The sequence below is a fragment of the Scardinius erythrophthalmus genome, assembly GCF_964197995.2.
Source record: "Scardinius erythrophthalmus genome assembly, chromosome: 1".
Taxonomy (NCBI): Eukaryota; Metazoa; Chordata; class Actinopteri; order Cypriniformes; family Leuciscidae; genus Scardinius; species Scardinius erythrophthalmus.
The window spans coordinates 57,516,365-57,529,353 of NC_138221.1; the positions used below are offsets into that span (position 1 = coordinate 57,516,365).

The 12,989-nt window shown below is 37.5% G+C and overlaps 1 protein-coding gene across 1 annotated transcript in view; it reads right to left on the reverse strand.

Annotated features, from left to right (window-relative positions):
* metrnla (meteorin like, glial cell differentiation regulator a) overlaps window positions 1-9,025 on the reverse strand; it is a 12,974-nt gene extending 3,949 nt beyond the window's left edge. The window contains exons 1-2 of the mRNA XM_081371212.1: window positions 8,398-9,025; window positions 3,631-4,019 (exon numbers count right to left, since the gene is read on the reverse strand). Coding sequence (XP_081227338.1) covers window positions 3,631-4,019; window positions 8,398-8,495 — 487 coding nt within the window. The 5' untranslated portion in view covers window positions 8,496-9,025. The remainder of the gene's footprint in view (window positions 1-3,630; window positions 4,020-8,397) is intronic.
* Window positions 9,026-12,989: the final 3,964 nt, after the last annotated feature.

Below are 12,989 nucleotides of genomic sequence, written 5' to 3' on the forward strand. Positions count from 1 at the left end.
TAGCAATAGTGTAGGGATAAGGCGTGTGACAAAGTTTTGATGCAAATCGACCCAAGTTCGAATCTACCCTTTGCCGAATTCGCTCAACTCCCTTTTCCCATCACATATCAGATCAGAAAGGCATTTATTTTCAATAAAATGAAGAAAATATTCGAAAAGTGGAAATAAAGTGTCTAACGGGTGTTTAATAATCAAGTGTTTATTGGTTAGGGATAGGGGAGGGGCTTTATTGTCCTAATAAGCCAGCATCCATTTAATAATTTTAATAAATATAGTCATTTACACTCTGTTATCATTGCATACTGTTTAATGTACAACAACACTGAGGTGCAAATAGTATATGCCACTATTTAATATATAATATACACTATTTAAAACATAAATAGCATAACTACTATTTGCACTTATTGCAAAGGAAATACTGATATTTTCACAGTGTAAATAGAATCTATTGCTTTTAAAACCATGTAAATAGCATCTATCGCTAAAAATATGCTATTTTCACAGTGTAAATATAATCTATTGCTTTTAAAACCATGTAAATAGCATATATCGCTAAAAATATGCTATTTTCACAGTGTAAATATAATCTATTGCTTTTAAAACCATGTAAATAGCATATATCGCTAAAAATATGCTATTTTCACAGTGTAAATATAATCTATTGCTTTTAAAACCATGTAAATAGCATATATCGCTAAAAATATGCTATTTTCACAGTGTAAATATAATCTATTGCTTTTAAAACCATGTAAATAGCATATATCGCTAAAAATATGCTATTTTCACAGTGTAAATATAATCTATTGCTTTTAAAACCATGTAAATAGCACATATCGCTAAAAATATGCTATTTTCACTGTGTAAAAATAATCTAGTTGCTATTTACACTTGTGCAAATAGCCGCTGCCATATTATTAAGTGTCGTAAAAAGTATATAGTGTCTGACACCCACTCTACACTGGAAGCAAGTAGCAAATAAGAGTGACAAATGTCCAAAAAATAATAATTATAAATGTCTTTGCAGTCATTAAAGGTAAAGCAAAAAAATATGTCACAAACCCTCATTATAAAACTAAATTGCTCCCATTACAAATCACTGAAGTACTTGCACTGCAATGGGCGTTTACAGCGTAGGCGAAATAATTGTTTAGAAAAATAATCAATCTAGTTTCGATGCTTATCAAGCTTGCTTCCAGCGTAGATAGGGCGTTAGCAAAGAAAGTTGGTGAAAGTAACTGATCTGTTGAACCTGGCCCTTCACATACTGTATGAGCAGAGCTGGTCCGGTCATGTCTGTTGAGGAGCTGTGGGTGAGGAGAGCGGACCAGAGGTCGCCCGTTGTTGCAACACAAGGCGCGTCGCATCACCAACAGGGCCAGAGGTCATCCAGGAATCAGCTTCGCAACAGCTGGCAAACGCCAAAGCTTCAAAGCGGGTGATCTTTCAGAACGCTAGGCCTCGCAGAGTTTTGATGTGAAGCGTTAACTGCTGCCAGCGCTTACGTCCTGAACGCGAAAGCTGGGCTTGGAGCGCAGATGGGCTTTTTCAAAAGCTTTGTGGCGACTCGCATGCAAAAAAGTTGAAACGGAACCGCAGGAATGGGCTGGCATCTGAGTCAGCAGCCCTCGCTGCCCCAAATTAATGCAACGCTGCTGGGATCACAACCACTTCACACGCTGGCAGGGTGAAAGGGGGAAGATAGTGTCCCAGCTACATCTGGTCCCCCCCCCTGCATTCCATGCTAATGTAGAAAAGATTCATATGCCACTCAGCCTGCATCCCAACCACTTCAGAGAGGCGGAACGAAAAGTAATGAAGGAAAAAGTGAGGGAGGGGAAGCCAGGGAGACAGGGGAAAAGAGGAAGAGGAAGGGAGTAGGGGGGAAAAAATGGAGACAATATATCCTCCCAACAGCTGGTCTAAGACACATTCCACAGTGATGGAAAGCAACTCAATTCCAGCACAGCAGGTCAGCATTCATGAGGTGAACGCAGAGAAAAAAAAAACACACAAGCTCGGAAAGAGGAAAACAGGTCACCTTACAGATCTACCCGCTCAGATCGCTGAAATCACAAGCAGGCGAACACAAACTTGACGATAAAGGACACATTCAAATGCGTAGAAATGTTTGACTGCCCATTTTCTGGATGCAAATGCTTTATGGTGCAATCGTGGCATTTATTGACAGTGACAAAGTAGTATGAAATATCCACAAAGTATTTACACTTTGAGGATATTTTCAATTCCTCTTACTTCCTAGTATATTATAATATATAAAGGAAAAGGGTTTATAGTGAATTGCATTAATGCCACACAGTCCCAGAATACAGAAACCGTTTAGTTACTCTGATTTTACTGTATCCCTGTCTGCAGAAATCTAACTAAAGGCTGTTTATCAGAGCACAGATTTACATGGCAGCTCTGAAGGTGTTACCCTTGAGGGGGAAACACACTGAAACAATACTTCAGCTTTGTTTGGGAGAGGAAAAACAGACCTGTTATTTGAAGAATCTACTTTGCTTTAGGCCATTCAGTTTCAGCAGGTGCACTGCTTGAAATTTAATTTCTGAAATGAGGCTAAATGTTTAACAAGCTTTTCCGGAGTAAATGACAGATAGAAGCAATGGGGCGCAGTATCACTTTCCAGTATAAATATGAGCACAGATCTCAGCATCACAGAGGGGTGGATGTTTCCTGAGGTAAAGATATCATCTGTTGCTGGGCATGAAAACATTAGCTACGGATCGTGTACTTTTTAAAATAAACAAACCCTTGGTAGTGCGTGCATTAATGTACGTGTACCCAGAAACCACGGAGTCACGGAAATGTAATAATGCTTTTTGCTGAAAAAAGCAGCAATTGAATAGAATTTCAAAAGAAACTCTTCCAAACTCATTCATTAAATGATTCAATTCATTAAAGAACCCAGAAAATTGGTTTCCAACTGTTTTAAACATTGATAAAAAGAAATGTTTCTTGAGCATCAAATCATCATATTAGAATGATTTCTGAAGGACCATGTGACACTGAAAATTCAGCTTAACCATCACAGGAATAAATTACATTTGGCAAATTCTTAAAATAGGGTTACAATTTATTTGATAGTCCAGTTTAGAAATTCGACTAACTCTAAGTAACAACATGTCAACTAACTCTCATTAATTTGCATCTTCATGTTAATTAACTCTCATTACAGTATTAGTAGACTTTTAGGTTAAGGTTTGGGTTTAGGTTAGTAGAATAAGTTGGCATGTAGTTGCAAAGTTACTTATATAGTCAGTAGAATGTCTAAAGTGAACTACCGAAATAAAGTGTAACCTCAAGAGACTTTTTTTATACTGTATTTTTGATAAAATAAAATGCAGTCTTGGTGAGCACGAGAAACTTCTTTCAAAACCACAAAAGAAATCTTACTGTTCCATCAAAGCTTCCAGGAAATCAAAATTGGGCTTTTTAGCTGATGTCTGTTGGCTGTTTCTGTTATATATATTGTTTTTTCCAAATACAACTCCTTTAATTTGACAAAAAAAGAAAAAAGAAAAAAAAAAGTCTGTTTGAGAAAACACTTCACATGAAAGAAAACTGTGCTTGTCAAGGGAGTCTTTAAAGATCAAGAGAACATCATACCAGATAATGACTGTGGATCAGCTCCTGGTCTGTGGTTGACCAGCTCATACTGGAAGGCTGTGATTTTTCGGCTGATGTCCCTTTGAGGCACTGCCTCGATGAAGAGCGCCCCGTCCTGGATGCTGAAACAGTGCACTCTTCCCTCTGCCTGATCTTCCTCACGGAGGAGCAATCGCAGTTTTCCCAGCCGGTCCAGGTAGATGTGGGTCCCGCTGGACTCCGCAGAGGGTTTGATGCAGACGGAGAGAAGAGACGCCGCTGGGGACAATGTGTTCGGCCGCAGGTTGACGATGATGGCCCCTGTGGGGTACAGCCACTCCAGGTAGCCCTGGGCGCAGCGGAGGTACACCTGTTCCACATCCCGCGTGTGTCCCTCATGGGTCAGACCACTACAAGAAGGCACAGAAAGGAGATATAAGCCCTGATCCAGGACCTACCCTACTTTAAATGGCAGAATCCTAACTGAAACTCAACCCCAAAAGTAACATAGGCTGCGACCCACAAATAGCGAACCTCAATAGAAACACATGATGAGAACCTCCAACTCACAACTGATTCCAACAGATTGTGATGTTAACATGAAGCTAACATTCTAATAAGCATAAAAATACACAGCTCACACAAATTAAATCAGGTGATGGCAATGTAATGCCAATATACATGATAAAACACAATTTAATGAGGCAAATAAAACTGGATTAGATTAACAGATTAAAAACAGAATATTGCAGATTAGTGGTTAACGGATATATATTTTTGTGGGCGATGGTCGATAAAGCCAATAAATAAGATATCTCACCATTTAATTTAAAGATAATAAATAACACAAGCATAACAATTGCTGCCATTAAATCTATATTTATTTACATAATATTTACTGAAATAATTGGAAATCAGTCCTTTTAAAATGAACCAATTCGAATTATGTTTTAATTCATTAAAAAATCTGTAAAATAATCAGATTTATACTTTAAGTCCCCCTTGTGGTGAAAATCAAGACAAACCATGTGTAAACTCACAAGTCAACACCATTACTGAGTATTTTCTCACAGTCTCAAAAACACGGTTTGAAATCGCTGGTGTTTCTGACGTCACAAACTACCTTGCAACCAATCAAGTCAACGTGTGATCGTCAACGAGTGAATCTCTGAGCTGTTGTGAGTGAGTGGAGGCGGGGATAATTTGCATATTCATAAAACCACATATACTAAATGAGGCAAGGGTGTGGAGTTACATTCAAGGTATTTTAAGACGTGAAAAGATTAGTTTTAAGGGATAAAATTTACTACAGGGGGAGTTTAAGATAGAATCAAGAAGTTTTCAAAAGTTTTCGAAAAGTGTATATCTATTTTCTAAGAACTTACTATATATCTTATAGTCGACAATTAATTCGCAACTTCGTAATGCTTAATCAAAATAACATAACGTAACATAAAACGTCTGGTGACGTACGCAGGACTTTTCCAAACACTGAAACAACCACATCTCAAATTCCAATCAACAACCGATGAATAGAAACAAGTCCCCGCCTTACATTTTTTATTTTTCGATAATCTGTTACACAGATACCAAGATACACAAGAAAAAATCTGTCACTTCTTCTGTTTCATTGCAAGTTTAAAAGAGAGAATAAAAAACAAAGTAAACACTGAAACCAGTGCACTGATAGATCTGTGCGATCTGTTCAGGCAAAGCTAATTTAACATACAGTACACAGTGAATAGTTCTCAGTACTGTGACTGTCAAAATAAAAGTCCCACTTATGACCAAACAGAAAAAAAAGCCAAATATTGACCGATACAATGTATCAGCCAAGGCAATTTATTGGTCGACCACTAGAGCAGATAAACTCAAAATATGGGCCAACATATTGGTCTATCAATGGAGACAAGTCTATTAGTCTCTTTTTATCAAAACAATTCAGTACTGCATGAAATACAGTTAAAGAATCATGTTCAAATACAGAAAAATCAAGTTTTTAATGTTGTTATATGTCTATGGGGTGTTTTTAATATGCTTTAAGACAAACCATTTGCAAATTCAAAAGTCAACACCATTGCTGAGTATTTTCTCCTTAAAATTGCTGGTTTCTGATGTCACAAACTACCTTGTAACCAATCACGTCAACCAATTTGCGGGCCTAATTTGCATATTCAGAGAACTGCATATACTAAATGAGGCAAGGGTATAGAGTTACATTCAAGCTATTTTAAGGCATGAAAAAAAATTCTTCAAGGAAAAAAACATTTAAATATGTAATTTTGGTGATCAAAGATGAGTTTTAAGGGACAAAATTATTGACTACAGGGGGACTTTAAATACAATCATATAATTAAAAAAACATTATCCATGTCCCTTTCGACTTCATGAAGGCATTGTGTTCGCTAAGCGCAATCATTCTGGGATTGGCTTATCCATGAATTCTGCCAAAACAAATGATTCCAGAAGGCAGCATAATTTTACTGGCTACTGTCTGGAAGCAATCGTACGTTGCCTTAAAATACTGGAAGGGAAATGGCAGTTCACTAAGTTTTGGAACAGGTCAGTCATCAACCTTACTTATCTAATTCTGACATTGGAGTTATAGCTAGTAAATTTTAACAAACAGCTACGTAGATTAAACAAAGCAAACCAGTCTGGTTTGAAGCAAATGGCGGCATCTCACACCAGGGCAATCCCCTAAATAAGGATGGTTGGATCTTCTATCATTGGCCTTTAACGTAAAACACAGCAAAGGAAACTTCAAACATTAGGGCGATTGTTCTGAACAGTCTGCGCCAGAGTCGAGTCCAAAGCTGAGGCTCATATGAAAGGAAAGCTTTTCTCCGAGCAGGAAGAATGAAGTTAATGTCTTTTCACACAAGGTGTTAAGACCCACGCGCAAGGCTTGCTGCATGACCCGTCACGTGCAGGCATGCGCACACACATACACATTAACCGTCTCTCATTTTTCTTCTCTCCTTTCCAACGCTTTGGCAAGATCCAACACTGGGCATAGTGCCGTGGGTAGGATTTTTGAAGCGCAAGTCAATGGCTCCTAGGACACGCAGGCCTCTCCGCAGACAAGTGCAGAGACAGTAGCCGAACCCGGAGCATGCAAGTGCAAATGCAGGTCACGCAGTTGAACCTCCCCTCGCTTTCAACTACGAGGATCTGCACGTCCGGGCAGCAGTCCTGCCGCTGTCCATCGGCCACACAAAAAGACTCTCTCCTCTACTTTTAGACATCATCTGCGGTTCTGCGCCTCGAGTCTGTGGCCTGATGTCAGTTAGGCAGAAAATGAGCCATCTGCTTCCGAACCCTCCAGCGGTTCTACAATCAGCCTGCTGCAGACCCCAGATTAAACTCTCACCAAAATGAGAGGTGAGGACCCAAAACTCATGTGGAGCCTGGGGTGACACATGTGCGGGGCAGACTCACAAGCTGCCGTGTCCTCATTTATAACGGCTCCTCTTTAATTAAGAGCGTTTGAAATGCAGCTCCGCCGTAATGAGAGGCTGAACTAAGACCTGGCAAATCAACAGCAGATTATGGCTGCACAGTCAGAATACAGCACACTCAGCCTTTCTATTGAAAAAAAGAATTCACAGAGAGACGAAATGTGTTATGTTTTTGAAGGAAGAGAGCTATTGTTTAGGAATAATAACAAGCATTGTAATGGGATGAAGTTATGTGGCAGAGAAATCTAAGATTTATCGTCGACCCAGGCGATCAAAACATATTTCACATTTAAATGCACATTTACATTTAAAAGCCAAGATGACCAAATAAGATTATATTAAACTAAAAGCTTCTCAGTTTTCTAGAAAATGTCACAGCCGGTGTGAGTGTGTATAGGCAATAGTTTATTAACTCTAGAAAAGTTCAACTGTCTAAAGAAACAAAGAACAGAGTGATTTGCATATTTTACAGGAGAGATTAATCTGGGTTAGGTCAAACCAGTGAGCAGAAATGAATCACTGATCAGAGAGTTTCTGCTTTCAGGTTATGCCAGTGAGCTTCAGCATTCAGCAGGACAGAATAACAAGACTGAACACTGTAAAAAAATAAAAAAGTTGCTGCTTTGAATTTTTAAGTACAATCAACTTGGATGCTTAAGTCATTTCAACTTAAATTACATTAAACTGACTTAAAAAAATGAGTTGAATCTTGTTTAACTTATTAAAAAAAAGTTGAAAATTGCTTAACTTTGATCATTTGAGGTACAGCAATGTAAAAACATATGTGGTCATAACTTATTGATCATATCATTTTTTACTGTGTAAATCTGAGTAAGGAAATCTAAACTATCCAGACCAAGAGAGCAGTTTATGAGTTGAAAAAATAAGAATATAATGATAAAATGTTATTAATACAGACAGATGCTACAACCACTACCACTCATAATAACAACATAACACCTACAAATAAAAGGCCTGATACAAAAATAAAATAAAAACTACAATTACTCAACAACTCATAAACATAACTTTAATAGACTAGGCTACTACTGCTCATACAGAGACTTTGCATATTGTAATAACATTAATCATGATTTAATGTTAATATTCTACTTGTTTTAGTCAAAAAAATAAGTTTAAGTTTGAACTTAAAACATTAGCTCAACAACAACATTAATTGGCATCAACAAATTTAATCTTGGATTTTAAAGAGTTAAACCTCCAACTGCACTTTACTCAGTTGAAATTATTTTTACATTAATAGCAAACGAGTAATAAGGGCGCACTTGTATAATAATAATAAGTAAATATTTAAAGCATGTCTCACCTGCCCCTCCAGCTGCACTGGTCGCTTGAGTACTGGGAGCGCGCAATCCTACACAGAACCACAAGCGACAGAAAATACGCCAAGAACGGCGAGAGCATGTTTGTCCCACCGCTGTCTACTTCTCCTCCAGCGCGATACTAAACAACTCTGCTTTGCAGGTACGAAATTTAACAGTCCAGCGTCGGTAATATGCACTACATCGTGTTTTTCTTCAGTATCGTTTCACTTTCTAGCCCGTGATTTACTCAAGAAGAGCAACTAAAGCCGAAAGTCCGAGAAGCGCGCTCGCTCGCTCACTCATGTCGCGCGCGGTGAGTATTTGAGTGAACTGAATACGGCGTTGAGGAATCCGAGCAGTCAGAGCCGCTCACTGAACTTTGAAGACCGCGCATGCGCAGTCATCAGCAGCGCTCTACTCCACTGGAGGCGCGTTCCTCAAGAGTTCAATGAGTGGCTCTTATGGCGTTTATTTAGTCTCAAAACTCGCGCACATAAAATCTAGGCGCATGCACAGGATACGAGGGCAAAGAACAGCATCCGCGCGCAAAATGCATCCTCGCGCCGGCGCGTGTCTGCACCGCGAGCGCTCAGAAAGTATCCGCGCGCGTTTCTGAGCCCTCGCGCGGGCGCATAACTGCACCGCGAGCGCTCAGAAAGCAACCGCGCGCGTTTCTGCTCCGCGCGCACAAATACTGTCTCGCGAGCACGGGGCTGTGACGGGGGCTAAGGAATCAAGTAATAATTTGTTTAAAGATGACAGATGTAACAATTCTTATAAGTAGTGTAAGCATTGTTTCCAACGTTGATGTGTGCAAATTTGATGAAGATATCGACTTAAACTCTTAAAAGAAAACGTAAACAAATCACCCGTCTCCTTGACAACCTCACGTCTCCCTGACAACCAGCATAGTTGATACCGTAACGTTGCTCTTTTGATAACGAAATCCTGCCATTAAAGGGTGGTTCTTCAACTACGGGCACTTTTGGCCTTGTGAACTTGAGGTAAAAAAAAAGTGTTCAAATCAAAATGGTCACAGTCTAACAGTTAAATATAACTAGTCTAGTTTAATTATCCATAAGAGAACACACTTACATTATAAGACAAATTGGTGTTTTTTTTTACATATTTTCCGATCCACACTGAACAAATGTCATTTCCATCACATGCAAATATTTGATTATCATTTAAAATTATTATGATATACATAATTTCTTAACAGTGTAAGACCACTTTCACAGTTTTACCAATTTATACCTATATTGCAATTACCATAGATTTGTGGATCAAGTAAATTAATTGTCATGAGGCCCAAACACAAAGCTTACATCCACCACAACCTGAAATATATTGCATTGGTTAGATACATTTCAGAAAAATAACTACTTGTGTTATTACATTAAGTGGAACATTATCCCATAAACTATATGCAGAAATTATTAATGATTGATTAGAATTTTGTACATATTTTTAAAAAAGTTATGAGGTGGTGGAAATGACTGGGTGTTGTGGAAATGACAATGAATGGACACCCATGTAGAAAAACAGAAAACATTTATTTGAAACCCATTTAACAAATCATTAGTCATTAGTCTGTTTGGTTCCATAACCAGATGAACAGTTACAGTCTTACTGTAAACAACTTTAACCACAAATAGTGAGACCTTTATCCAGTTGACCTCCGCAGCATCTTAAAAATAGATGAAAAGGCATTTAAACAAATATATATTTGAATAAATACATTAGCATTGTTCATTTCAATAAATAAAATTCACATGTAGCCACTCAATCTATGAATTCCACCTTGTAAGCATAAATGTCATTTCCACCTCACCTTTGTCATTTCCACCCAAGAAGGTAATGGGGTGGAAATGACGGTAATGTGGTGGAAATGACAGTGGTGGAAATGATAATCCTACAGTATTTTGTAAAAAAATCCAAGCTAGTATTACATATTAGCTATGAATTGGTAGTTAGCATTGCATGCATGCAAAATACATCTATTTGTGTTAAAAAATCTATTTATTTACAAACTCATTTATTGTTACGCCATGTTTGGAAATGACATACAATAAAAATATTTTCATTTTAAGCAACATTTACCTTGAGTTTTCTTCTCCAAGTTGCTGAAGAAATTTAAAATCTCCTCCATGTCATACATGTACTGTGATGTCATTGTTCATCTCCATAGAAACTACCCAAACAATCTTTCAAAAAAACCTTTTTAAAGGGACATTAAAGCTTTGTGGTGGAAATTACGGCAATACTGTGGGACAACTATATTTTGTATATAAAATCACATTAATAGTTGTCTGACCTTAAATACCTCAATTATGTTTTGATTCTTTTACTGATACTTTATTCAGTCAGTCATATATATATATATAAAAAAAAGAAATCATTTTTTTACACTTCTTTTTCATTATTGAAGGTCAGAAGTCTGGGTGTGGAAAAAAGCACAAAAAAGCAATATTTGCATGTATAATGATGTTTAAAAAGGTGAAAATATCATCGTAGACTACCGGTAAAACGTTCCTAAAGTACTTTCATTGTAAATTTAACTATGAAAGTGTTAATTTTTCAAAATTAAATGTTTTTTTACAAAATATGATCAAAGGACATAAAAGTGCCCATAGTCTAAGAATTGCCCTAAAATAGGCTTTACTTTTTGTCTAACGTTACACGACACGAGCTATAACGTTCCTATACATTGTGCACTTACTGTCAGAAGACAATCAGCCGTGGGTGGGCTTTAGCAAACACAGAACGTTTGTCACGTTAGATACAAACAAAACCGAGGACTCAATTGCAGCCAAAACAAGAAGAACTTTAATAAAAAAAAACACAATAACAAAAATACCCACGAGGGGGAAAAATACAAGAAACTCTGAAACAGAACTGGACTGGAAACAGAAACCCAAGACAACATAACCACACAAGACTACAGACACAAGGAGACTAAATAGGGGAGCAAACAAAGGAGGGTAACGAACACAACAGGTGGGGCAAATTAACCAATAACTAGCTAACAAGATGGGCGGGACTAACAATGAGCATGAGCACCTGACTTAACATAACCAACACCCAAGTGCAAAACAAGACAGGACAGACATGTGACAACGTTCCCCTAACGTTCCCATTTGGTTATTTTTTTGGGAACCAAATAAGAACGTTCTAGGAACGTTCTCTGTAGGTTATTTTTAGGTTTAATTTTTATAACCTAAAGAGAACGTTCTGGGAACGTTCCCTGCAGGTTGTTATTTAATAACCTAAAGAGAACCTTCAAATAACGTTCCCTGCAGGTTATTTTTAGGTTTTATTTTATAACCTAAAGAGAACCTTCCCAGAACGTTCCCTGTAGGTTATTTTTAGGTTTTATTTTTATAACCTAAAGAGAACCTTCCCAGAACGTTCCCTGCAGGTTATTTGTAGGTTTTATTTTTATAACCTAAAGAGAACGTTCTGGGAAGGTTCCCTGCAGGTTGTTATTTAATAACCTAGAGAGAACCTTCCCAGAACGTTTCAGGTTATTTTTAGGTTTTATTTTTATAACCTAAAGAGAACGTTCTGGGAACGTTCTCTGCAGGTTATTATTTTAATATCACTTATTATTAACAGGCATAACTGACAACGTCATCAGTATGGTCCCCTAAGGTTATAAGATAACCAACAACGTTCAGATCTATTCGCAATAACTTTTTATTAATGATATTTTAAATTATGTCATACATTTTAATTCTATATGTTTATTTAAATGCTGCGTGACTTTGAAGTGTTTTAATGCGCATGCGCGTGATCAAACACTGGAGCGACCACGTGCGCTGCGCGAGAGCAGATGGAAACCGGAAACGTCGTCGACAACTGACAAACAACAAAACTCCCGTCTCTCGCTGTTGGTTTCACTGCTTTCAGGTAAGTTTAGTCAACAAAATCTCACAAATAATACACACAAACGTCCCTGACACATTTCTTTCGTGTAATTGACACGCTTCTCTTGAATATTTACTTTAAAGAAATGGTTTTGTGTCTTTGAAAAAGTCCGTTAGCATCTAACTTAAGTTAAGCTAACCGGTTTCAGAAGAGAACGTTAGGCCTAAGTTACGTTAAGTTAAGGTCTTGTTTATGAAAGTTTGGGGTTTTAAACACATATTTAGTGTAGATAACTGTTTTTGATAGTTTTGCTGGTAATTTGTCAATGGGTGATTAGAAGTAAGCTAATTTATTTAACCTAAAAGAATGCACTGTAGTGTTAACTTAATCAGCGACGTCACTTACCAATATTGTTAAAATGTGATTTCAGAATAGCAAGAGAGAAAAAAACTCTACAACAAGGGGTGAGTTATTGTTTAATCATGATAATAATTCCACATGCATTTATTTCACAATATATTATCTTAAGATTTGTATATATTTATCTTTTCTGCATTTCACCTCTGTTCTAGCTTGGTTCCTTGTAATAAACCTAACACATCTAATATTGTTGGCTCTGAAATTGCATGTTATGTTCTAGATCATCATGCTGATGGCCTGCTGCACCCCCTGTCCAAGAAAATCTCCACGACTATGAACCATATGACTAGTAAGCAAAACCACC